Source organism: Phodopus roborovskii, unplaced genomic scaffold (assembly GCF_943737965.1).
Source record: "Phodopus roborovskii unplaced genomic scaffold, PHOROB, whole genome shotgun sequence".
Lineage (NCBI taxonomy): Eukaryota > Metazoa > Chordata > Mammalia > Rodentia > Cricetidae > Phodopus > Phodopus roborovskii.
The window spans coordinates 6,784,906-6,812,500 of NW_026126546.1; the positions used below are offsets into that span (position 1 = coordinate 6,784,906).

At 50.3% G+C, this 27,595-nt stretch overlaps 1 protein-coding gene across 1 annotated transcript in view; it reads right to left on the reverse strand.

Annotated features, from left to right (window-relative positions):
- Positions 1-464: 464 nt before the first annotated feature.
- Afap1 (actin filament associated protein 1) overlaps positions 465-27,595 on the reverse strand; it is a 66,901-nt gene continuing 39,770 nt past the window's right edge. Inside the window, exons 10-16 of the mRNA XM_051200429.1 lie at positions 24,396-24,541; positions 17,081-17,198; positions 11,957-12,071; positions 8,117-8,281; positions 6,570-6,760; positions 5,161-5,325; positions 465-2,751 (exon numbers count right to left, since the gene is read on the reverse strand). Coding sequence (XP_051056386.1) covers positions 2,725-2,751; positions 5,161-5,325; positions 6,570-6,760; positions 8,117-8,281; positions 11,957-12,071; positions 17,081-17,198; positions 24,396-24,541 — 927 coding nt within the window. The 3' untranslated portion in view covers positions 465-2,724. The remainder of the gene's footprint in view (positions 2,752-5,160; positions 5,326-6,569; positions 6,761-8,116; positions 8,282-11,956; positions 12,072-17,080; positions 17,199-24,395; positions 24,542-27,595) is intronic.

The following is a 27,595-nucleotide window of genomic DNA, read 5'->3' on the forward strand; positions in this document are numbered from 1 at the left end:
TGCAGGTCATCCTGGCACCTGGGATGAACTGACTGACCCATGCTCACCCTTGAAGAACACTGGTACGTGAGACTGTGTGACAGTGAGTGCCCCAGTCAGGGACCAAGCAAGCCCACAGGCCAGCGTGGTATTTGTATGTAAAGGATTAGTGAACGGACACGGAAGTGGAGGGGACCTGTGAAACCTGATGCCATCTTTGCCAAACTGTGACAAAAGTAGACCCCAAGAAACACTGTGGTCTCAGACAAAAAGAGATTCCAAAAGGCGGGGCTCCTCCCATGATCCAGAGACCCAATAGCTCACAAAAAGGAGCTAGCCTGGCCCTCTGTCCACCTGGTTCCACACAAAGCAAACCTGTGCCATTGACGGCTGGGGTCATGCCTGTAGCTTTGGGAGGGTCATAGAATGAGAACACTGTGAGAATCCTGACAGGATGTCTCATGGGTGTCCAATATGTACATATATAAATTAAAACTATATTTATTGAACATATACAAATAAATAACTTATTTTGAAGTGAATGTTTTAAACCAGCTTTCTGACCAAATCTAAGAGTGTGAAGGGGAACACAGGACAGCAGAGCCCTGTGTCAGGAGACTTGCCTTCCCTGGGGCCTACTTTATACCGCTCTGTGGAACTTCCAGGCTCCACCACAGCCGAGTGAATCACAAGCCTAGGTTTCTTAGCACAAGACATGAACACCAGGAGCCTGGAGTCTACCGTGTCTTCATCAGGACAAGCTCATTTGGAGCTTATTTGCTGGACATGGTACTCCGCTAATACCCCACTCGATTACAGATGTCCCTCTATGCTGGCCAGAACTGCGTGTTAAGTTGGTCATGTTCTCCTTGTTTTGGTAACAACAAAAGCCTGGAACAGCTTTCCTGGCAAAGCAGGCTGCCATCAGAGTGGCCAAAAGCGCTGCCTGAGACCCACAGGGCAGCTCAGGTGTAGGGCAGCTCAAACTTGTTCCTTTCAGAGCACTAATGTCACGTGACACGAAATGGTCACAGCTCCCTGTGATGACGCAAGGGGCTCCCCCAATTGCTGCTCCATGAACAGCCTGTATCCTCCTCCTCCTCGCCCTTCTACACAGTTTCATGGCAGAAACTAGCCCACACAGATGCTGGTCTGAGAATCCTAGCTGCCCTGTGGAGGAAGGCACGAGAGTGAAGCACCATCGAACAGCTGGCATGGCAAGCAGCCCCACACTGGACCAGTTTGACGAGGACCTCCAGCGGAGCAGCTTCAGATGGCTGGTGTGATGTCCCTGCATGCCGGTGACCACCTTGCTGCTCTTTGAGGACTCTAAGACAGCTACCTCAGGGCTGAAGCACAGAGCACAGACCCTAAGCATGAAGGCTGCTCAAAGAGCAGGTCCAAAAGGTACCTCTACAGACAGCCCAGAAAACTTGCTTGTGTGTGTGCAAAGGATGTTCTGGGCTGTGGCGGGAAGGCTGCCTCCCGCGTAGCATCACCAGGTCCCTGGTCTAGTGAAGGAGCCTATTGCTTGCGTAGAACTGTGTATAACTGGCTCTGAACTAGTCTGCAGAGTTGGCTAACTCACCCTCACTGCCTGCAGTTCTCCATGATGGAAAGGTCTAGACAGTACCCTGGAAGCCCAAAAAGTCAGTTTGACTCTGAGACCCCTAGGATAGAGGCTAGCTCCACCCATGAACATTCGAACTATCCAAGAAACAGTGCACAGAGGCAGGCATGCCAGTGAGGAAGGCCCACACAGCCAGAACCTTGGCTCGCATGGGAGTGCACCTGTGATCCAAGGCTTCAGCTATAAAAGAGAGGGACGTGCTCTGGAAGGATTCATTTCCATTCAAAGATGGTCCAGGCTTGACTATACGTTCTCAAACCTGCTCTGTTTTCCAAAGGAAGCTCTGGCCTGGGTTGTTGCATCCACAGGCAGAGGGTGACCAGTGTGCCTCCTGGGCTGAGGAAGGAGCCCCTGCCCAGCAGTAGGGGAGGCTGGGGTCTCAGGTCAGTGGGAAGGGAGAACTGCTAGCCAAGGACTGAAGGCTGCTGCCTCTCAAAAAAAAATCACAAAATGGGAAACGGGGTCTCTGAAAAGTCCCCCAAATCCCAGCAATAGCCACCATAAGAAGGGGCATTTTCTTTAAAAGAGAACAAACAAAAACACTAGTGAAAAGAATGACAACTTTTCCAACCTGGTGACAAAAGTACGTATCCAAAACCAAACCTCAAAAATGGCTTCACAGCACTGTCCCTCATGGCTTCACCTCCAGTGACAAGGGGCAGGCAGGGGCAGGGTGTGGGGCTGCAGGGACACAGGGAGTTCCTGCTGCTGCAGAGCAGGGCCCTCTGGCAAACAGGGCGATGCATGGGGCTCTGGCTGCGCCCGGGGAAGGCTCGGGCCACTCCATCTCACAGGGGCGCATGGTCCAAGCTAGGGTTGAGCTGAGGTCCCAGAGCCTTACTGCCCCGTCTGCCAGAGGGTGCTTCAAAACTGCTTGTCAACCCCTTTTGTTTCTGCTTTTTTAACAAGTAAATTTAGACACCAAAGTCTTAAAGTAAACTTTCCTAAAGGGCACCATCATACAGTAGAGAGCGTGCACACAGGCTGGCCAGGGGTCAGCGTCAGACTCAGTCCAGACTTTTGAAGTCAAGCTCAGGCCACTTTGGGAGGCACACGTGTCACACTTGAGGCTGGTGGTAGTATGCAGTCTCTGTTTGGGTGCGGCTGGCCTTCCTCTATGTCCCATTCTTCAGCTCCCACTCCTGGAGAAGAGAGGTGTGTAAATGCAGGGGTTTAATCCTGGCTGCCACAAGCCACATGGTCCTACACAGTGTGGGGGCTCAGCCACAGACAACAGAGTGCAAGCTCTGTCTGAAGCCAGTCAGAGATAAACACAATCCAAGTACCAACAGGGGCAAATGGGTAAACGTGGCCTCCAGACATGGGACACTCATAGCGCTGAACAAGGGAGTCCTGACCCCTAGGCCATTATGGATCTCCAGGATATCAAGTAAGTAAGGACCACTTATAAACGATCTATTTATGTGGAAGTCCAAGTTCATAGGGACAAACAGTATCATGGTGGGTACCAGGGGCAAGGGAAGAAGGTGGTGTTGGTGTTTTAGGGACAGAGTCAGAGAAGATGAAATTCTGGAGGTGGATGCCCCCCAAGAGGCACACTTGGAAATAGCCAACAGGTCAGGTTGGCTTTGCTTATTTTACAAAAAGAAAGTGAATGTTGGAAAGTGTGGATGGATGGGTGGATGGATGGATGGATGGGAGGGTGGATAGGTGGGTGGATGGGTGGATAGGTGGGTGGATGGGTGGATAGGTGGGTGGGTGGATAGATGGGTGGATGGATGGATGGGTGGGTGGATGGGTGGGTAGATGGGTGGATAGGTGGGTGGGTGGATAGGTGGGTGGGTGGGTGGGTGAGTAGGTGGGTGGATGGATAGATGGATAGGTGGGTGGATAGGTGGGTGGATGGGTGGATAGGTGGGTGGGTGGGTGGATAGGTGAGTGGGTGGGTGGATAGGTGAGTGGGTGGGTGGGTGGGTGAGTAGGTGGGTGGATGGATAGATGGATAGGTGGGTGGATGGGTGGATAGGTGGGTGGATGGGTGGATAGGTGGAGCAGCAGCAGCAGGTTCTGAATATTGCCCTCAGACATGGTCCTCTCAGCACCTATTCTCAGCCACCATGGAGGTATCTGGGGAGGTTGAGACAAGGAATCTGGCCAGGCATGTCCTTTGCAGAACCAAACCACTGGTGAGCCAAGTCTGCGGCCCCCCCCACCCTCACCCTCCACCCACAGTGCGTTTTGTTCCTGCCAACAGATCCATTAGTGCTCTTATTTCTGCCAGTGCTGTGCATCAGACGTTAATTACACTTGAACTTTTGATTCTAAAAAAAAAAAATCAAGAGACTTTCCAATCTAGTCAGTATGTCCCCAATGCAACCTCATGTCCAGTGGGGCCCCTCCAACACCAAGGCCATCCTGCTCAAGTCCACTCAAGGCTGTTTCAGAGAGACCAGTTACAGTGACTCTGCTGTGTACTGGCTGCAACTGGGACCACAAGCAGTGACCGCCTCCTGTGCTGCATGGGAACTGTCGGGCAGTGTCTGTATCTTACTCGGGTGGTCACAGGCTTCGTGTTCATCATCAGAAGGAGACAAGGCTGACAAGCCTGAGACAAGGGAGCCTTTTTTTCACAGCATGGCTTGGCTTCTTCCCCTCTTCCCTGATGGTAAAGGAACGGGGAGGGGAATCGCACAGCTCCATTCTAATGTGGCTCAGTCAAAGTGATCCTCTGCAAGGGAGAAACTGACTATACACTAAGGCCAGAGGGATGCTCAGGGAAGCCACCGGAATCCCAACTCAATAACCTTCTTCCCCAACTAGCCCGTGGAGCCTTCTAGAAAGCATGCTTGTTGGGGAAGCACACACACTGAGAGGCTGGGCAAGCACAATTGCTACCACTATCCCAGGACACCCTAAGAACATAGCAGAGTCCTTGTTCTGCATGCACTCTGTCCTGCTGAAAGCAATATGCTTCCAGTTCCTAAGAAACGGGCTTGGGCTGCAGAATGACACATCAGTGCCAGCACTATGAGGCCTCGAGACAGTGCAGGGTACATGATCAGCCCCCTCCACCTTCAGAACAGAGGGACACCATCTGGATTCACATCCCGTCCCCAGGCCAGCTCAGGTCAACCTACAGTTGTTTCCATCACCATGGGTGAGAAATGCTAGCTCTGTTCATCTGGAAACTATGTTCTGGGAATCCCTAGTATTTAATCATGGCAAAGACTGTTAATGGCTCCTCTCCTCAACTGCAGGGGAGGAGGAACCCTGGGCTTATGGCCAGGGTGCTGGGGACAGCCTGGAAAGAAAAATGCCTTTCTGGCTTTTACTTCTTTGGAGAATCACAGCATGTAAGCACTAGAGAGGACATTGTGGTCACTCTGCCCAATCTGCTGCCCAAAGGAGGACAAGCCCAAGGGATGAGTCTATCCACTTGTGAGGTGACCATCATGATGCTCTGGGGGTTCCGGTCTGATGGTTGTCTTTGAACCCAATCCCTAAGGGTATGCGTGGGAGCTGGAAGAGGCCGAGTGCCGAGTGCAGCAGGGCTCACTTTGAGCTCCGGTACCCACTCTGCAGGGACTCACCTTGGCCTTCTGCAGCACGTGCCCACGGCAAGGGGAGCTGCCTGAGGATGACTGAGTCTTCTTCAGGACGGCCGCACTGTTCACAGGCAGGGGACCCTCGGCATCACTTGTGTCACAGCTGGAGATGGGGGAATTTTCCAGAGTCCGATGCCGAAACACAGGAGACTATTAACGAGAGAGAGCCCTGTGTGAGGGGTGGCTCTCAGCCACTGGCATTTCTCAGAGAGAAACGGTTTGGTAAAGAAGAAATTGTGTCTGAGTGCTTTTAGACAATTCGTTTAAGAGAAGAAAGAAAAGCTGAGACCGAGGGATAGAAGACTAAGAGCTGGGACTCGGGGCCCACACTCCTACCCTCACTATCTCTCGCCAGTCCATCCACAAGGTGCTTCCTAAGTTTGCAAATGTTTCCTGGAGCTGCCTGCTACTGAAAGGGTCAGGCCTGTAACAGAAGCTCCAGCACCAGGCAGAATCAGCTTGGGGGTCAGGGATGGTGAGTGGCTCCCAAGTGGCCTGAAGGTCTATGACCACTCTCACTTTGCACATGCTAGAGAGAAATTTCTGCAAAATTAAGAAACAGCTTATCTCTTCAGCTGCCTTTGGGCCTGACTTGGGCCTGCTGGCGCTTCTACATAGGGTCGCAAAGTGCCTTTGGGAAAGCATGGCGCTGTGGAGACCAGGTTATCGTCAGCACTGAACACTGAAAACACTTGGGATGCACAGGGTGTCGGCTCAGAACCCCTGTGAGGGCTCCTCCCAGCTCAATATTTTGGTAACATAGATCTTTCCTTGGACATCTAGAGAGGCAGCCTTGACTCTGGGTGGGTGCGGTCGCTGGTGCAAAGGGGTTCTGTATGGGGGTGGTCAGGCAATAAGCTGGCTTCAGCAGAAGCGCCTGCCTAACAAGCTACTCTACTGCAGAAGTGGTCTGGTTACAATTATACAGGATGCTGCCACCAATGCCAGAAGGTGATGACAACCAAGTGCGTAGAAAGGACCCTCGGGAGACACAGGAAGCGGTACAGCACGAACACCCATTTCCAAGCCTCTGAAGGCCATGCTTACTGTTGGTCAGGGGACAGTTGGGGACAATGGCAATGTTCAGTGGCTGAATCGGGTGAGGATGAGGAGCCACGACTAAAGGGAAGGCTTCAGACTTGACAGGTGACACCCCCGTGACAGCCAGGTGCTTAGGTCACCGCAGCTTGGGTGACCTAAGTGGCTCATGGGAGTGAGTGCCTGCCTAGCAAGCTGGAATCACATAGAGGAGACACATGGACTCAGCACGGGCCTTTAAATACTCTGGTGAACATAAGAGAGGTTAATGTCTCCACACATTAGCCTGACACCACCCATGGTGGCCCCGAGGGACCAGGGGGCCCTTCCCTGTGCTGTGTCCCCAGGACACTTACCTGTGGGCTTGAGGTCCCTGACTTGGGCTCGATGGCCAGGCCCAGGGTGACGCCACCTGCCAAGGCCTTCTTCAGGCTCTCCTTGACCTCGGTCAGCTCCAGCTCCAGGCTGACCCGCTCCGCCTCCCTCTGCTTACACTCTTCTTCCAGCCTCTTCAGCTTCTCCTCCAGGGCCACCTGGGTCTTCCTGCCTAGAATCCCAGGGACACATGGTCACCTCACAGAGGGGCTGACATAGCTGAGTTCTGCCAGGTCTCTCCCATGAGCCTGATCACACTCACAAGCCCGAGGGGCCTAACGACACTCGCTTAAGGGCACAGTGGCCCAAAAGGACCCCTGGCAGGGACGCTGAACAAGGAGGTCTCAAATTCTACCAGTTATGTACGAGCTACTGTATATGCAGCAGCGGTGGTCAAAAAGCATGGCCCACACGTCTTTGTAGGACTCGGCATATATTTCTCCAGGGCTTGCCGGTTAACTTAATTGTTTGAAATTTGGTTTGGTGACCGACATGGGCAGCAAATGCACAGAAATGGACAGAGAAGTAAACCAAGTCAGTGAGGTGGGCAAGCCATAGGACACAGGGAGCCTGGCCTCTGAGGGACAGAGCTGGGGCCTCTCTGCCTCTCCGTCCTGTGCCCTGACACAGGCAGGAGAGAGAAGCTGACATGTACCAAGCTTTACATCTCTCCCAGGCAGCCTGATATCAACACCTTGCCCATCCCGGTCCCACAGACTACCCTAATGGACCCACCTGCACATCCCTTCCTGCTCCTAAAGTTACTTCCCTGAACAGCCATAATCTGCACAGAGTTCAGTTCTGGTTAACTATGATGGGCATATGCACCAGCCTCAGCCTGCAGTGAAACCTTCTGGAAACCAGTGTCCCCTCTGGGGCTCTTCATCTGCTGCACATCTCCCCTCTTCAAATGGCAGAAGTTAAATCTAAAAAGCCAGCCATGCCCCTGTGGGGGTGCTAGCGAGGATCAGAGGGAGATGTTAGTTTTCATCCCAGATCGGAAGGTCTGGCCAGAAGAAGGCGCAGCATGGGCCTGGATACTACTCATCTCCAGACACCACTACCCTGACAGCTGTTTCTTACTCACTGTCCCTTGTTCAGATCATGGACATAGTCTTTTCTCCTGATCCCCAAATCCAGGTACAGCCTTGCTTCCCTCCCCCCAGGCTTTTCTAAGAATAGAGAGTTACTCCTTCCTAGGCAGAGCCCTGTGAGAACTCCTCAGCCCTGTGCCTTGCTCCACAGAAGCCCCACTGAGTCATCATCTCAGACAAGGAACAAAACCTGCCGGCCTTCTTGGCTCTTAGCAGCTGAGGTTGAAACTGCCGGTGTCGCACTGTGCAGCTGGGGTCAGCCCCTGCCTATGGTGGCACTGCTCAACCAGCCCTGTGCTGCCCTGGGCTCCCCACAAGGCCAGCACCCCGGGAGGCAATGCTGCCTTGTGGCTCACGGGTCTGAGGGTGAGCCGAATGGACTCTACCACTCCAGGGGCACAGGTGCATGGGCGACCAGAGCCCACCCCTCCCACCTGCATTCACTTCGATGGCGGCCCTCAGATCCTTCCTCTCCTTTCGGAGCTGTGCCAGCCTGTTCCGCAGGGCCTCTTTCCTCTTCAGCAGCTCCTCCTCTTTGGACTGTAACAGCTTGGCGTCCGCCTCCACCCGGTTCTTACCATATTTGTACTGATCAGCATCTAAGTAAGGAACACCCAGAGTTAGTGCAACCAGAGGGGTCAGAGCTCTTCAGAGTACCGCAGAGCTGCTCCTGGCTGGCTCTGAGGGGAAAGGGGGGCTTGGAGCAGGGACCCCAGAGACTTGCCTCGAATCCTCCAATACTTTGATCTGCACCTTCACAAACAGAGACAAAGACTGGAGAACCCCTTCAGGGCCCCTCCCTTCTGTGCCCCTCCCCTCAGCTTTCAAGTAATTGTCAACAAGGCTCAGAGTGAAGATGCGGGAAGCTTGGCAGGCAGTGACCCGGGCAGTTTTAGCTGTCAACCCAAGTCAATCTGGAGTGGTCTGGGAACAGCACCTTAATGAGGTATTATCGGGTCAGCTTGGCCTATGGCCATGTCTGTGAGGGAGTGTCTTGATTATTAGTTGAGTTGGGAAGACACACCCCTCGATGTGGGTGGCACCTGTCATGAACTGGGGCCCAGAATGTGTAAAAGTGGCGAGAGCTGGCTGCGTGCTAGACATCAAGCAGGTAGCCATGTGTTTATTCTCTCTGTGCTGGAGTGTTCCTGCCTTAACTTTTCTACAACAACACCCTATATATAACCTGTAACTGTAAGCCAAGTAAACTCTGTCTTCCCTAAACTGTTATTTGTTGCAGCAAAAGGAATGAAAACTAGTAAAGGTTTGTTACTGACAATAACAGCCTCTCTCGGGGCTGGAGGGATGGATGGCTCAACCTTTAAGAACACTGACTACTCTTCTAGAAACTGGAGTTTGAGTCTCAGCAACCATATGGCAGCTCACAGTCATCTGTAACTCCAGTCCCAGGGGGTCCAAGACCCCTTTCTGCCCTCCTTGATTGTCAGGCATACACAGGGTGCATGGACATACATGTAGGCAAAATACACAAAGTAAAATAAATCAATTGTAAAAAGCCTTTTAAAGTTTATGCAGTTTCTCTATGTGCATAGCCTCTCCTCACTCCCAGTTCTGTAATTACAAGAACGCCTTGCTCTGGCTGGAGGGAAGATGTCTCCTTGGCCTGAGATTCTGCCCTGGAAGAAGCAGATAGGAAGGGCTTCTCCACTGAATGCAAAGACAGAAAGGCAGTACATGGTGCTTGGAAACCTACTATTCAGAGGACAACCTTGGAGCCCTGGGATCTAGAACAAATCTGTGCCCCAGTTTCTCCTGTGAAATGGGGATAAGAGCAGGTCATTCATAGGCAGCTGGAAGAATTTAATATTTACAAAGCGCTTAAAGTGACTCCCCAAATGGGTCCTCTACAGATAGCTGTTACATTGAATGAATGAATGAGTGAGTGAGTGAGTGAGTGAGTGAGTGAGTGAGTGAGTGAGCGAGCGAATAAGTAAAAGCTTCCGGGGAAACCCAGCACGCTGGCCACCAGCACGTAGCAGCAGTCCACACTGTTGAACCCAGACCCCACAGTCTCTTCAGTATGGTCCACAGTTTCGGGCTCCAGTGTGTTATTGTGGGGAACTCAGAGCAGCCAGATAGGAATTTAGGCAAAGCATCTCTGGAAAAGATGCTGAGGGGCTAGAGCATCTTAGAGCATCACCTGCCAGCTCTAAGGGTGGCTGCACCCCACCTGCCCCTCTGTCACGGCCTGTCTACATGTCAGTCTGTTTCAGGGTAGAAGACATGGAGGGACAAGGGATGTGTGAGTCTGTAAACGTAGACGCATATCTCTGAAACAGATAACTGCGTGCTAAGACTCCTGGGATGGAGTAGATACTCACGGGCAGCCCCCGTGACCACCAGAGATGGCTGGCTTGTCAGAGACTTGTTCATGCAGTACATGCCCTGAGCTAGGTCTGCCATCACTTCTTCCATAATATGCCACATTCATGGGGATTTATGGATTTCCTATATCCAGTCAGCATTCCCTCCCTCACCCAAAAGACCCCAGATCCACAACCTAAGGATAACCACCCTGTCTCATGAAACCAAGGTACTTCTAGAAAATTCCATGACAAACTGCACAAACTCCACTGTCTACACCAATATGTCCCCTGACAAACCTACAGATGACAGCTTATAAATTTCCCCACCATTTGGTCCCCATGCAATAAACTCTATACAACTGTAATGCAATTGGCTGAACTCCGAAAAAGCACAAGATGCAATTATTTTTCTCTTTTGTTTCCATTAGATGTCACCAAAGTTAATAAAACATTCCCTACAGAAGGTCCCACCAGATATTGAGATAAATCATCCATAAAATAAAATCAAGCAGAGGGCTGTAAGAAACGCCTGGCTGAAGGAGCCCGCATGGGATTCAGAGCTTGCTTAACAAGGCATTTTAGGCCGACTCATCCCTCTGGCTCCCACACCTCCCTGAATGAACAACATGAAGAACAAGAGTGTGAACACACCCAAGGCATCGGGGAACGAAATTACAGAGAGGGAGCCAAAGGAAGTCAGTGACAAAGAGGAGGCAGCCTGGCAGGCTCCTGACCTGCCTATTTGAAAAGCAGGTTTGAAGGCAGAGGCATAGGCAAGCTCCTGTCAAGAATCCAAAGGTTCCCTGGGGCTGAAGCAGCCAAGTGTTGCTGAAGTTCCAAGGCTCATCAATGCTTTGACTATGGAAAAAGATAGCTTTGCTGTGCCCTTGGGCACTCTGACTCTAAAGAAGATGCCAGCATGTGCAGGTCTGAGGCCTGTTCTCTCCTGTACCAGGTGGCTGTGGAGGTCTACCAACTGCATGACCGCAGACTGCAATGGTCAGGTAGGAATCCCAAGTGACAGTGGCTTGTCATGATTTGACACGGACACTTCGCTGCTTGGCTCAGACTGATGGAGGAGCCCCGGGACCAGCGGAGCCCCTCTCAGTCCCTAGGCCTGCTTTTCAAAGCTAGCATGGTCTTCTTACTACACCCCCAGCAACAAGTCCTGAGTGAATACGTCCTGCAGGCTGGCTGGCTGGCTGAATGGCTGACCACCCAATGCAATGAGGGCAGGACAAACAAACTCAAGAAGCCAGCACAGCCAAATTTAGCTGCACGTGAGGGAGAGCTGCTGAACGCCCAGGCAGGCTGTTTGGTCTGTACAGTTGGCTCTGAAGTCTGAGGGCCTAGTCCATGTTCCAGCACAGTGGCTGGCCTGCTGTGAGACCAATGGCTGTCCTGTTCTACCTGGGGTGCCTCCCTCACTTGCATGATGGGGTGGGGTGCACAGCACCTACCCTGAGAGCACAGATATCTATCGAATGCCAGCCGGGGTGGAAGGTGCTGGCTGCAGGCTGTGACAGGAGTCTGTGAGGAGGCAGGCAGTGAGGCCTCCCTCCTGTGCTCTTGAGCATTCAGGGGCTTTGCTCTCACTACCCAACATCACCCTTTCCACTGCATCCACCACAGTGGTCAGCCATCTGCACGTCTGACAGAGGAAGAGGCTGCCTTCAGTCTATGTGACTTGTTAATGGTGTGTTAGGGACACAAACTGGAATCTCCTGGACCAAAGCCTCAGTGTCTCAGTGGTTGAATGCTACATCGAAAAGCCAAGCAACAGTCACAGAGTCTGGGTTAAAGATCTTGGCCAGTAGGGATGGACGCATGTTGCACCCACCACCCCAACACTCATCCCAGCCCGGCCTCTGGGGTAGGAGTGACTCAGCCAGTCTAAGCTGGCAAACTATACCAAAGCAGAAAGCAGGGAGCCAGAGGGGAACTCACTGGATGCTGTCCGTTTCACACCACCTGCTGAATCCATCTTTTTTTGCTGGCTGCTCGGAGCCTTCCCTTTTCCAGGAACCCCATTAGATGCCACTGGAGGTTTTTTGCTCTTCAACTATTGAAACACACAGAGAAAGTTAAAAATACTCAAACAAAAGCAACACCCTTTTGCCTAAAGTTAATTCTTTTAGTCTTTGACTCTAAGTATAACCTACTAGCATGGTCAGAGGGCAAAGGAAACCAGCTCAATTTCCAGCTACTAGTCTTCTGCGATGTCCCTATGTCAGCTGGGAAGCTTCCAGCACTGAAGGCTGGACACCCAGGACTACCAGGAAGCCTGCCATGGGAAGGATGCTATGTTTCTGCTGGGGCTCGGGTGCTGATAAGAAAGCAGCTGAGTATCCATGCACAGTTATGCAGCAACAACCTCTGAGAGCCTGTGTTTCTAGAGCTAAATCAATTTTCCGTTACTGGGCTTCTTCTGAGGGAAGAGCCTGGCTCCACAGGGAGGTTCTTACTCATAACTGAGTAATGATACAATAATGGGATGCATAGCCTCTTTTCAGATCACTGATGGGTCTGAGGAAGGATGCAAGAGACACATAAATAGAAGTAGCAGAATCATATACAAAGTAAGCCTTGACCAGCTACAGGCTTGAAAAAATTCAACAGTCCCCTGCTTACCCTGCAAGCCACAGCTTCATATCTGGCAGGTGACACTGCATGCCAGGCAGTGAGCTCGATATAAAGCGGACTTGACACTCAGGCCCTGTTGCTCCCCCGCAACCCCCACTATCTGCCTCTTCTGTTGGAGGCACAGTGTGAGCCTGCACACCGATCTAGCTGCAATTCTGGTTTGTCATTTAGGGGACTCTGAGCCAATCCTTCAAGGCTTCCTGAACCTCTGTTTGCTCACTTAAAAAAATGTAGACACTGACACCTCCCACAGGAGGTGCACAGCCATGCACAAGATGGCATCCGGGAATTCTCTGAATGTACGGTCTCGCCATGAACAGGTTTCCAAAAGAATGGCCACACAAGGACATGACAAGCAAAGGCACCAGAATACAGCCTGGGACTGTTCCCTGTTTGAAACAGAAACTAGGCTGAGTAACAGTGGTACCACCAAGCCATGCCTCCTGTGATCCCTGACTAGTGTGGGGACAATCCAAATTGCACAAATGGCAGATTTACTAAGCTAACCAAAGACCAACAGATAGATGCATAGGTGGACACAGTGGCCAGATCTGGGCAGGGATCATCATGATACTGGTAGCGGCCAATGGTGCTCACACTGGTCACTCAGCAGTCCACACCCCTCAGACACCTGGAGTCAGTCTGGCAAAGCAACGGTGAGTCACCGCTATCTGGAAGCCTAGATCCTGCTTAGTCTGTTATTTTCTCAAAACTACCCAAAGAATGGACTGGAATGTGGAAAGCCTGGCCTCTTGCTTATGTTCTCAGAGTGTTCTTAAATGAGGTGCCTAGGACTCCAGGCAGAACATTGAAAATGCTTAGGTTAAAATTTATGAAAGCAGTTAGTGTCTGCTCTGAGATGTGGATGGCTGTCACAGAGGGTGGGCAAACAGGAGTTCAGCAAGCTTATCTGCCACCCAGAATCAGAGCCCTCCTGCCACACAGGTGCAGGACACATGTTACACTCTCTCAGACAACACACTGGCTCTTGGAATGGTGCTGGCCACGTTTACAGACAGGAAATAACCACTCCCCGGGGGCAACCCTTGATCATTTATACACAAGATAGACTATTCCAGCATCCTGTGGAAAGTTGCATGGCCTCTTTTCATAATCTTTGACATAATTTTCAAAGTGCACTAGGGAATTCTCCAGGAGTGGAGGTGGAAGGATCCAGACAGGAGCCAGACAAGCTGGGAGCTGGTCACAAATGGCTCTCTAGCCCCTTAGTGGCTAACTGTGAATTAGGCTATGGCTGAAGACTGTGAAACTCCGATGTTTGAGGGGTCACGGCAGGTCCACTGGTGGATGTCAGGGAGTTTGGGAACTCAATCTGTACCTGGGAGTGCGGCCCGAGAGATGCCCTCCCCACAGAAGAGGTGTTAGTGACAGGTGGGGAGCAGGGTGGGCTGCAGGAGGTGGGGGATTTGTAGTGGTTAGAGGACAGCCTGTCAGCGGGTGGCCGAGATGCCCTCCGGTCAGCAGGAGAGGATCGAGCAAAGATTGTCGGTGATGGCAAGTTATCGTAGAGGCCCGCGTTATCATAAAGCACCTCTTCCGCCAGGCCTCTGCTCCCACAGCCAGGAAAGCCGCCATCCATGTCCCACTGCAACACACACAGCTTGTTCGTTAGTGGCCAGACGAGGACAGAGAAGATCAGCATAGCGAGATGTTAGCAGCCAATGCTCTGCACGTCACTCATACACATGTAGGGCAGAACCACTCTCACAGCTGTGGGCAGCTTCCTAAGGGCCCCTTTGCCTTTGGAGTCATAAGAAAGGTTTCTCTGTCTTTAAATTGTTCCAGGAATCACTGGATTGTGAGGGCTTTGTCCTGTTGTTCAAAATGAAGAGTGCTGAGCTCGCATTGCTAGCTCTAGAGAACCAGAGTTTGGAAGTTCGCTGATGCACAGAAAGTGAGATCAGGAGAGTTGGGCAGGGCCTGGAGCTCTCTGCTGTACAGGAAGGCATGTGTGAGATCATCGTCAAGGCCCATGGCACTTGCTGTGCTCGGCACACACCTGCTTACGTATCACAGAGTCTGCTTAGCAAGCAGGGGAAACTGAGGAAAGGCAGAGCTGGGCAGAGTAGAGCTCATGGCCACACACTGTGCTGCCACAGAGCTTCAGGCTCTGATGGGAGGAACATGACTGATACCAAGAACACCCTGAGTTCACCTACATTGCCTTGTGGCCAACAAATTCACTACCAAGGTCAATAATCTAAGTTCTACACTTGAGCACCCGGAAAAAAAAATTGCCAGGGCCAAAAAAAAAGTCTGCTAAAGGCAGAAGTCACGTTGTCGCAGAACGCAGGGTGCTTCAGAGGTTGGTGGGACAATGGCATTATGCCAGCAGAGGGCCTGAGCAAAGAGTTAACAGTTCAAAGCCACTTCTCCGGACACAGGGAAGTATAAAGAAACCCCAAACTCTTAACTACTGCCAGGTCCCTTCGGGGTTTAAAGGTCTTTGTAAATTGCCCTGTGTTATAAAAGGAAATATTAATTCATATATTCTGCCCATTTCAGCCTGTTTTTATATTCTCCATGCAGTGTTCCTTCCTGCCAGACTATAATTACAGGCTTTTGTTATAAAAATAGGAAAGGCCTAAAATCTCAGGGTGGGGGGGTGTCTTCTTCTGCAGCCACATCAGTGTCTATTTTTGCGATGCTGGGGACGAGTGAACAACCTAAAACAATGTAGAAAAGCCAGGATGGAGCATTTCAGTGACAGCCACACAGATGTACAATGCTCTACACTTGACTCTCATTTTCCCAAAATAGCAAGGATCGAGTCATGCAGAATACTTAGTAAACAGTGACGAAATCTCACAGAAGTTTCTTGAATAAAAATGAGTGTGTGCAGAGCCCTTCCTTCTCAAAGAATCAAAGGGAGTACAGAATGAACTGAATTTTTATAGGGGAAACAGTACTGACACTCTGAGCCGTTGGTCATAAAGTGTAGACTTTATGGAACCCAGAAACAAAGCCCCCCAAATGCAGTCATGTAGTAACAGAGGTCTGCACACAGAAAAAGAGGCTGAGGAAGCCTGAGCAGGGAAGCCGAGAGGAAACAAAAGGGCAGGGCACATTCACAGGGCATTATGTTGCAGCTCCTAAAGCGCTGCACATGCGTATGGAGGATTCCTTAGCACAGAGCAATTTATTTCCAAATACACATAAAACCACGGGTGAACCTGGGGAGGAGTACTGAGGGAGCCTGGCCAGCATGGTGTCTGCACTGCCCAGGTGACATATGAGCATGGCATGGCTCATCAAGCCCTGCAGCACCTTGCTCACCAGCTACTTGTGTGTGTGGTGTGTGGGTATGTGGAGGCCTTGTGTGGAAGGCCTGTGGGAGGCTGCTAAGGCCACAGGCTAGGAGGGGCAGCGGGAGTACAGAAGCAAGCCATGCAGTGGTGCTGAGGCTGCATGGATACAGGGAGGCTACATGGATACAGAAGCCAGGTGCCCCCTCGAAAATGATGCCACAGCGAGGATGGGGAGGAGGGGGCTGGGAACCATGATGACACACAGGCTGGGCTGAGAGCCCTGCACACAGCACTCACCAGACGTAGTCCCTAGGGTAAGCACAGATCTGTCCACAGGGCTACAGAGCAAAGGACAGAGGGCACCAGGAGGTCTCCCTGCCATCAGAATATTGGGGAAAGAATGGAGTCGGGAACAATAAGGTTGCAAGTCTAAAACGAGGTTGAGAAACTCTAAAGAAACACTGGCTCCTGTCAGCACAAGGCTTCCTGCACATGCTCTCCACACCTGCTCACGGCACAGACAGGGCACAGGCCTGGCCACCAGAGGTACACAGTACACAGCCATCAGCCAAACAATAGAGACCCAGCAGGGCTCTGCTAATGACCTGGGAACACTGGACAAAACAGAAAAAATAAAAACTAAGGGTAGACAGACACACCTAGAGGCTGTCTTGGCAATGGTGCGGCTGTGGAGCATCCCCACATTGACATGCTAGTGCTCCACACCAGCCATGCCAGGAGACACCCAGGTGTGCAACGGACAGTCACTCCATGGCACCATTTCTGCCGAATGGCCGGATGGCAGCTGCAGCTGTGTTGGGCGTAACTAGTCAGGGTAAATTACAGTGTTGTGTCTGACTGATGTAAGTTGTAAAATTGAATATTCTTTCTGCTCCATCTATTAAAATTGAATATTCTTTCTGCTCCATCTATTTATTTTAACTTAATCCACTGTCATCTGTCTTGGGCGATGTGGTGGTAACACGAGTAGATGAGCTGTCTACTAGGGATCACACGATCTGCTGTTCATGTCAGAGACCAGGGTTTGGAGGAGAATCTCAATTCATTCAGATTTCCAGAAAACTAGGCAATCCAGGACAGAACCAACTAGCAATTTGTCTTCTAACAAAACTGACCATGACTCTTGAAGGACACTCACCGAGCCGTTGACACAGGGGACATCATCATAGTGTAGCGCTGTCCCACTGGGGTGGGCGTAGCCATTGGAGATGCTCCCCAGGTATGGGCTCGTGGACACTGCCCGCCTGTTCATAAAGCTGAGAAAGAGAAAGCGTGGACATGTCAGTTAATCAGCAGGGACTCTGTGAACCTTGATGCAACCAAAGGCTACGTCAGGCTCAGCAGCAGAACCCTTAGGACCCTTAGGCAGGAGCAAATGTCATCTCCAAGAGGCTGAGGCCAATCCTCACCCAGAGCAAAGACAGACTGCAGCACAGACTATGGACAGCATGTATGGGGATACACTACAAGGGGAGGGACCCAGTCAGGTGCCACCTATTTTCACCATGTTCAGAGAAGGCACAGCAGCTCTTTCTGAAGGGCTGGTCCTCTCACACTATGAGCCAGTTTCAACCTGTCTGCTCAGTCTGGCCACTCCCAAAGGCAAGGGACAGCATGACTACAGCATTCCCTGGCCTTCTGTGGGATGTTTGTGGCTTTTCAACAAGCACTCACTGAGCTCTGACAGCCACAAAGCATACCTTCAGCTGTCCCTGATCTTCTGAAGGCCCTTAAAGTAGCCATGCTAAGGCTTCAGAAGCCTGTGCTGCTGTGATACATATGGCATACATGCTCAGGTCTTGGTTCCTATCCTTGGCCAGAGCCCGTACAACCTTGGAATCTCCTAATGAAATAGGAAATAGGCTGCCTTTGCCCACCACAATGAACTGCTCACTACCTGGAAAGCCTGAAGGATTTGAGGTTGGGGCTGCTAGTGGCTAAGGAAACAACTATATGATCAGAGTCGGGGGCTTTCGGCTCTGAGAGGACAGGGTGGAAGAGCTCCTGGATGGGATGCACCAGGAAGGCACTGCACCCAGAGGAGTGAACCAGGAAGACGCTGTGGCCAGGGAAGATGCTCACTCTGGAAGGGCACTGAATCCAGGGAAAGTGCTGTACCCAGGAAAGTCACCATGCTCAGAGAAGGCATGCACCCAAGAAAGGTGCCAGATCCAGGCAGAGCACTGTACCCAAGGAAGAGGTGGCAGCTCCTATACCCTATAGCTGACCCTCTGCTCCCCCTACCCAAGAGGTCCACGCTGGGGTATTCCTAACACACCAGTGACCTAGCAAACAAACATCTTCCTGGGGTCTAAGAAGTGTCTGCGGGTTTGTGAGAGTCTCGTGTTAACATCTGTTCTTTAATGAGCATGGGTGATGAACTGGATTTGTGAATGACGTCTGAAATGGACAGAGTCCTGGGGACAGAGCTTTTGATCTTCGGGACCTGACACTGTGTCCTGATGGACAGTGTCAGAATTGTCCTACAGCGGCCCCCTGCTGGAGTTCACAGAGAACTGGGGTGTCACCTGGTGTGAGGAGCCCATACCTGCCGGCCAGACTAGGAGAACAAATGCACGTATAGAGAAAGGGCTGTTTGTCTCTCTTCTCCACCCATGTTCCCCACAGAGCCAGAGCACAATGGCCCTCTGCCTACCTCCACCCACAGGCTTCCAAAGCCAGAGAGAAAAAGCAAGAGAAGCACTGTCCAGGGCAGGCTGCGTTCACCAACTCCAGCTCCACCCTGGCTCCTCCAGCTTCCTCCTTCCCAGCCTGCACACTGGGGGCTCTTCAGCATCTTCCGACTCTTTGCTGTCCCTCTTCCCACCCAGGATGCTGCTCTCACACCCTGCCTGTGCCAGAGGGGAACCTGGCCCATTCTGTACCTGCTCCTCATCTGCCTCTCCCCTCCAGAACACAAGCCAAGTGTGCTGCCACTCCAGTCTCCAGAGCACAATGAGACATGGGCCGGCCTCTCGGGAAGCTGGGCTTGTTTCAGGAGAACTACGAAAGCCTAGGTAGCATTTGCTCCTAACTGGGGAAGCTAAATTCAAGCAAAGTTGACACCCAAACTTTGTATCTCTGAGGATAGTAGACAGCCAGTCACCCATGTGGCTCTGCACACCCTAATGGCCAGTCTCTCCTAGTGCACTGCTGCCCCCTGCTGGAAGAAGGTAGCAAGCACAGCTCCTCTGGTTAATGCAGTGACTTCTTAGCTTGTGGACAATGATATAATTATTCTACACTTACTCTACATCAAATCAAGTCACGGGAAGGAGAAAATGCGAGACGTAAGGATTTACTAGTCACTTAGGAGTTCCTGCATGCCTCACATACATGTTTAAGGCGTCGACTAAAAGACTCAGTTGAGGGCAAGTGAGACAAACCGAAGAATGGCAGCACAGACACCAAGGGTGCCTGCACCTACTGGTGCTGAACATGGCCACAGTGGGCATGTGTGCTCACATAGCCCTCTCCCCTCCACGCAGCAGGGAGCTCATATTTGCTCTGGGCCATCAGGTTCTGGCACCATGCCCAGTACTCACACTTATGCACAGTTATCAGAGAGGATCAAGGACAGTCAACAGAGAACGTGTACCCTAGCTGGGTACACTTCTGCTTCCCTCAACAGGGATGCCCAAAACATTCAAGAAGCATATACACACACATCCTGATTGGCAGAGGCCTTCTCCACTGACTAGAATATTCTAAAGTTTACGGAGGGGCACAGGCCAGTAAAGAGAACTCATGCAGTGCCCAGAGTAGGCAGGGGCCTCACGCTGCCCCCTAGTGCTCACTCCACAGTGACTTTCAGCCAAGGGTCTAAGTGGAAAAGCGCTGAATGGAAACCTTAAAGGCTTCCAGGGACTGCTCTATGTAAAAGCAGAGACTTGCAGGACCTGAAGACGGTGGCTGGAAGGTGGCTTTCCCCACACTGTTGCCCTTTAGTCAGGCAGAAGCAACACTGCCCCCACCCCATTCTGCTAGACCTGCAATGGGCAATGCTTGTGAGAGGTACAGGGTTAGTGGCGGGGCACTGTCCTTCTGGCACCCGACCTGGTCAGCCTCAGGACGCGTCCCAGTGTCCAGCACCACCCACACTCCTACTTGCCAATCTCCTGGGAGAGCCCTGCAGGGTTTTCCCTCCGTTTCCTGTTCCTTTTCAGAACATTTATTACCTTCTTTCCTTCAGTCAGACACAATTGCTGATAATTCTCATAATTGTTTGGCAAAGAATCACCACACGCCCGCCAAGTTGCAAGAAGCGAAAAATTAACTTAATCCCAGACTATCTATCGCCTTGGCAAGCTACCACATTTTGAAGGCTGTTTCCTTGTTCAGTCTCCTCTCTGTTAAGTTTTATGGGAATGTTTGGCTAGAAAACTAAAACATGAAAATTAACTTTATTGCTAACTAACATCCCTAAAAAGATTTTAATGAGGTTAAAAAAAAAAAAAAGATTCCTAGGTTAAGTTTATGGCATGAGCCTTTTTAATGAAGAGAGTTTGATACAGAAACCTGCATTCCTTTCTCCAGGCTGTGGAGAATATAAAAACATTTGTTTTATATTAAAATTCTGCTCAGTTATAAAGGAAAAGCTGAGCGGTGTGCAGGAAATTCAGGGTTTCTCCTGAATGTGATGATCTGTTTGCTGGTTGGAGTCAACATGAAGTGAGTTTCATTACAAGGATTTTAGTAACTTCCACCCAAGGACAGATAACTGTTAATACATCAAGCTAAAGATCCCCCAAATATTGCCAGTGCTGTTGGCTACTTCCACAGCTTGATGATGGTAAGATCCTATTGCTGAAGACAGCACTCACTTATTCCCTCAAACCCGGAAAAATAAAGCTGGTGCCCAAAGAGAAGTTTCACCACTGAGTAGTGTTCATAGTGCTGGAAGGTACTGTACACGCCACAGGAGGAGAAAAATAATCATGAATATACCCAACAACAAACCCCAATCACCCACAACAGTCATCTGTCGGTGTCCCGGCGCAGTAGTGGCACAAGTGTTATGGTAGTAACCAACCGTTTTTTTTTTTTTAAAAAACTGGCACCAAGGCCCAATCTATGAGGTGGGACTCATGCCTACCACTGCTAAAGTGGTAGAACCTGAGAGTAAACGGGTACTAGGGGGAAACCTACAATTATTCTGTTAAAGGGATACAGCAATCAAATGACTCCTAATGAAATACCGCTATACCCAAAGATCAGAGCATTGCTCCACCCTTATCAGAGAGGCTGCTTCTTACAGTAGATGGTAATCAACACAGGGATGTGCAATTGGACAGGGTGCTGAGAGTGAGAGGCTTTGGAGCACTCAGTTCCAGGCGGAAAGTTTTCGCCACACTCCCTCAAGGTTCAGGATCTATGAGGAAGAGACGGAAGACTGTGGGAGCCAGAGTTGGTGGACTCCAAGGAAATGGTGTCTGCCAGAGGCAACAGAACTGATATGTGTATGGACTCACAGAGACTGTGGCAGCACACTGCACACGTCTAAACCAGACAAAACCGCATCACGGGGGGAAGGAGACACAGGGTTCCACCATGAACCAAGAGGCTATTTGTACCAGGTATGGTGGCTCATGCTTTTAATTTCAACACTCAGGAGGCATGTGGGTCTCTGTGAGTTTGGGAACAGACTGGTCTATATAGTGAGTTTTAGGGCAGCCAGAGGTAAGTACAAAGACCTTGTCTCAACACCCCACCCCCAAAAAGAAGCTATTTGCAGTTTATAGATTCTAGGAGAGGGAAAATCCATTTTTCTCCAATGGAGAGTCACCAGGCATGTCAACCACATTCTACGCCTGGCCCAATGCCCAGGAATAGTTGCAACACAGAAAGGGCACCAGGTGTTTTTGTGTGTTGTGTGCTTTTTTTTTTTTTTTTTTTGGTTATGGTTTGGTAGTTTTTGTCTTTTGGGCTTTGGGCTTTGTTTCGTTTTCTTAGTTTTTTTTTTTTTTTTTTTTTTGTTTTGGGAAAGAGAGAGAGAAGTGGGTGGGAAGATCTTGGAGGAGTTGTGGAAGAAAAAAGAATACAATCAAAATATATTGCATACAGCCTGGCGGCGGTGGTGGTTCACACCTTTAATCCCAGCACTCAGCAGGCAGATCTCTGTGAGTTTGCGACCAGCCTGGTCTACAAGAGCTAGTTCCAGGACAACCTCCAAAACCACAGAGAAACCCTGTCTCAAAAAACTAGATATATAATGAAAAATATTTTTTAAATACTTTTAAAATGAAAAAAAAAAAAAAGGTCAGATGCAGAGACAGATCTATGTGTCTGGGTACATTTGGGCAAGTCATATCTAGCCCGGAATACTTTGTTCAGAATTCCTAGTGAATGGTTCCAACTCTTCTGTTACGAGTTCCTGTCCATTACCTACTGAACTTCAAAGAAAATGTGAGAAATGTACTCATTTAAAAACAATAATCACGACTCTATCATGTTTTAATCAGCAAATACATATTTGTGCATATATGTATTTGTGTGTATGTATATATACATTTACACACGTGTGTGTGTATATCTCTTTGTTTGTGAAGCTTTTCCAACATAAACTATTAAAGAAGGGGACACCAGTTTTCAGGTCTGTATATGTCTCTCTGAGGTTGGTAACTGGGTTCCACTCCTGTTTATGCAACCCTGGACACCACCACTCTGCTATTTGGGTGACATGTGAGAAAATGCAGCCTCACAGGGATGTGATGCTGGGAGTTAGGGACACACACCCACAGCTTCTCAGGTAGCTGTTGACAGTCTTCCGCGCTATCCCAAAATGTAAAGAATGGCAGTCTCTTGGTGACTGGCTATTAGACACTCTGTACCCTGACCTGGAGATCACAGGCTGACACTGCCCTAAGGAATGGGCCTCACCCTGTCACACCAGCATCAAGTACATCAGAGTGGTCCCACTCTGTGATCCTGCTACTTTATCATCAAAGGGACCCTGTGAGCTGAGGAGCTGTTGCGCTCACAGTGCTGGTACAAATTTAGAACCCACCTTCTGAGTGAGCCACCCTTTACTAGCACCAGACTGCTAACTGCTTTCCTACAGTGGCAGGGGCAATGGGTCCATTCTAAGGTAATGTATGTCTGAGAGGGGCAAAGTCTATCAGTTGTCCTATTTTTTGAGACGTAGTTTCATGTATTCCAGAACAGTCTTGAACTTAATTGTGCAAACAAGGACGATCTTAGCTTCAGATTCTCCTACCTCCACCTCCCACATTAGAGATGTGCATCAATTTGTGTGATGCCTGGGATTGACCTCAGGGCCTTGGAGATGCTTAGGCAAGTACTATACCAACCAAGCTACATCCCTAGCCCATTGGTTGTCTTTCAAAGTAAAAACAAGGGGTTGAGGAATGGCAGCCAGGCAACCCATGGGCAACCCACTGCCTGGAAGCCCCCCCTGTGTCTGTGCGGTTTTGCACCCCTGGGGCTCACTGTGGCACTCAGAACACCAGAGCAACTGGAGTCTTCCCAGCCCAAGGCCACCCCAAATGCATTCAGCATTCCCTACTGTCCCTGTGTATGAAGGGGACGCATGTCAGGGACACAGCGCTGTGAAGGAGCCTGTTTGCCGCAGTAGCCTGGCAACTGTCACGTGTCAAAATGCTGGGAAAGGAGAAGGCGTCTCGGGTAGTATGAAAAGAACTTGGGCCTTGTGGAACAGCTGATGATGCTGGATGTGAGCACAGGCTGAGGGCCCCACAGGCCTGCTGCTACAAACCCCTCACTACTGCTGTGCCCAGGAAGCATTCTGGCTCAAAAGTATGCTTTTGCACAAAGTAGCATTAATTGCCACAACTTACATTTAGAAACCGCTGCACTGATAACCTTAAGATCTTAGGCTTTGCTCATCAGTGGTGGTACACGCCTTTAATCCCAGCACTTGGGAAGCAGAGACAGGTGAATCTCTGAGTCTGAGGCCAGCCTTGTCTCTAGGGAAAGTTCCAGCATGGCCAGGGCTATACAGAGAAGCCCTGCCACAAAAAAAAAAAAAAAAAAAAAAAAAAAAAAGTCGGCCTTATTTCAGCATCTCAGCATCACAATCACACAGACTCCTTTGTGCTTTCCTTTCTAGAAGGCCCCTGTCATGCAGGAGCTGGTAACAGCTTCCCAGCTGCTCACAGGACAAAACCAGGACTACCACCTGTTGGTGCAAATTAAAACAGCCACAAGCCCTTATTGTCTCTGGCTGCAAAGGCAGAGCTCAGCAGCTGTAACAGGGACCATCTGGCTACCAGTACTACCATCCTCAGACAAGTTTGACAAGCCTGTTCTAGCAGAAATCCTGGAGGGCTGACATGACCAACATCAGGACCATCGGGGTCCGCACCCCACCAAGGAAAAGTCCTCAGATGTGCTTCTGATCTGCACGCTCACCCAGCACCTGTTATCAGTAGAGGATGTTGTCAGCCCTTCTCCAGGGTATGCATGAGTCTTACCAGAAGGTCTGTTTGGCTGTCTGTATGACATTTGCTGACATCTCCACGTCTATGTAGTCATAGTGCAGGGCTCCTGGGTCTGTTGATGACCCTGTCTCAGCCAGTAAGATACCAATCCATCTGCCCATGTCTTCAGAGGACGATGCCTGCCATGGGGAAGAAAGCGGGATTCATTTAACCAAAGATAAAGATGTGCGACAGGAAGAGAAAGAAAACATGCATCACTGAGTATGGCCGAGAAAAGAGCCACATCCATGGCCTGAGTTAGAGGATTGGCCTTCTGTCCACACTAGGCCAGGGAGCTGGAGGATAAAGGATAATTATATAAAGAAACTAGAAGTCTGAGCCACCAAGGTGCACCAACCCTGCCCCCATTGCCCAGGAGAGGGCACAGAGATTCACAAACATTTGAGTCATAGCAAGTTGTTCACAAACTCTACTCAGGGTTTGGCCTCGAAATCACGAGGGAGCTCCACCCCACGGCTCCCAGATGTCCTGGACTGTAGCCGGTGTGGTCTGAGACGGTGAGCATGTTTCTCCTATCAAGATACTACTTGGAAATAAAACAAGAAGGTAACTTTCTTCACGTCACTGCATCCCTGCAGGAGTGGCACTGTTCTGTGGTCCTCACCAGCTCTGTACTTAACTGTTTTTAAGACACTGAAGGTGCCAGACCTTGTAGCCTCTTTAACATACCTCTCAGACTACCTTTAAAATTATCCTTATTAAAATTTTAAGCCATCTTTAGAAACTCCATCACCTTTTAAGATGGCACTTGAAAAATTTAATTAAATTTTATTTAAAGACAGTGGAGAGAATTTTTGTTTTGGAAAGTATTATTTCTATAAATAAAGAATGAGCTCTAGGTTAAGCTTAAAGAAGGTCTGGCTTTATAGTTTCCTCCAGGACACATGCATAAGTCCGAGCAGAGAAAGAGCCCTTGTCAGGAAGCTGCATGGCTGCCGGCTCTCCATGGATGCTCACACAGCACAGCACAGGTACCCATGCATGCCTCACTGCAGGAACAATCAAGGTATGTCCAGGCAACACAAACTGCTGTGAACATTTACATTAAAATAGAAACCATCTTCCAGGTCTGTCACCCTAATACGAGCTGGGGGCATGGCTCAGCGTGCAGGCCTAGTCTACAGTATGTTGTAGAATAATCCCTAGCCCAGTGACACAGACACACATAGGAAATCATCAGCTTTGTGACTAACTCTCATCTGGGTGTCTATAGAGACTTCATGGAAGTGTTTAGTATTTTTTTTTTTAAGATTTGTGTATGTCATGGGTATGAATGTTTTGCCCACATGTATGCATGTGAACCGTGTGAATGTGTGGTGCCCAAGAAGACCAGAAGAGGGCACTGAATCCCCTGGAAATGGAGTTCCAGACGGTAGCAAGCTGAAATGTGGGTGCTGGGAATCAAACCTGAGGTCAAATCTCACTGATGCATAGCAGGTACAGGGTCACAGCCCCTGAATCCTACACACATGGGTAATGGGTAATCACCGAAACGTGTGGGAAGAAATCTTGCCCCTCAGTAGAGGCTCACTACTTCAGGTAGAAGGAACCGAGGAATGAATGCCATCACTCAGCCACCACCAGCAGCAGCAGCAGCACTCAAAACATGCGGGCCCTGCCCACATGACAGAGGGCATGTAGTGACTTTCAGCTGGCCCAAGGTATCTCTGGTGGCTTAAATGAGAAATATCCCCCACAGTCTCAGGCATGTGAGCGCTCCATCCCCAGCTGGGGGTACATTTTGGGGAGCTTGTGCAGCCTGGATGGAGGACGGAGGAAATTTGTTACTGGGGACAGGCTTTGAAAGAAGAAAGCCCCATAAACTCCTAGTTTGCTCTCTCTGCTTCATGCTTATGGTAAAGGATGTGAGTTCATAGTTTCTACTCCAGTTGTGATGTCCGCTGCTTGCTGCCATCCCTCTCTGGCACGATGGGCTCTTGTTGCTCTGGATCCCTTAACCAAACCTTGCTTCTATAAGGTGCCTTGGTCATGGTGTTTTATCACAGCAATAGGAAAGTAACTAATACAGTGTCGAGACGAATCCTATCACAAGTGAGACAATGACAGGGAGCACCTCGCTACAGGACACACCATACCACTTCCGTCTGGCTCCTGCTGAGGGTGCCAGGATAGCCCGGCAGCAGCAGGAGAAGGCACACCCCAAAGAAAGGATCTTCTATAATATATCAGGTCTATGCCCTGAGGGGTATCAGCATCGTGAACTGGATAAAGAGACTTGGGGAATAAATAGCCACAGGGTTTTCAGATATTCATCAGGAACTAGGGGCCAAGCTAGCATAACTGGAAAATTGAGGTTAAGACCTAGGCATCGTGGCAGAGCACGGCATCAGTATTAACTTCCATTCTTGCCATCACTGTGGTTCTAGCAAAGTGCTGTCCCTTGCTTTTGTTTTTATTTATTTTTTTTCTTTTTTACAAACACACATTGAATTATTTAAGAGTAGAGGGGGGAAATGCACAAAAGTGTGTGGAAATCTGTGTGTTGGGACATCAGGGAACACCACTATAGGAAAGTGCAGTGTGTGTGTGTGTGTGTGTATGTGTGTGTGTGTGTGTGTGTGTGTAATCACTTTTTTGTGTGTAGTATTGGGGATGGAATCCAGGGCCTTGTACGTGCTAGGCCAATGTGATATATCCCTAACCCTGTGTGTGAGCGCTAAGTCACCTCAGCCCCACAGCCCTGTGTGTGAGTGCTAAGTCACCTCAGCCCCACAGCCCTGTGTGTGAGCACTAAGTCACCTCAGCCCCACAGCCCTGTGTGTGAGCACTAAGTCACCTCAGCCCCACAGTCCTGTGTGTGAGCGCTAAGTCACCTCAGCCCCACAGCCCTGTGTGTGAGCGCTAAGTCACCTCAGCCACACAGCCCTGTGTGTGAGCGCTAAGTCACCTCAGCCCCACAGCCCTGTGTGTGAGCGCTAAGTCACCTCAGCCCCACAGCCCTGTGTGTGAGCGCTAAGTCACCTCAGCCCCACAGCCCTGTGTGTGAGCGCTAAGTCACCTCAGCCCCACAGCCCTGTGTGAGCGCTAAGTCACCTGAGCCCCACAGCCCTGTGTGTGAGCGCTAAGTCACCTCAGCCCCACAGCCCTGTGTGTGAGCGCTAAGTCACCTCAGCCCCACAGCCCTGTGTGTGAGCGCTAAGTCACCTCAGCCC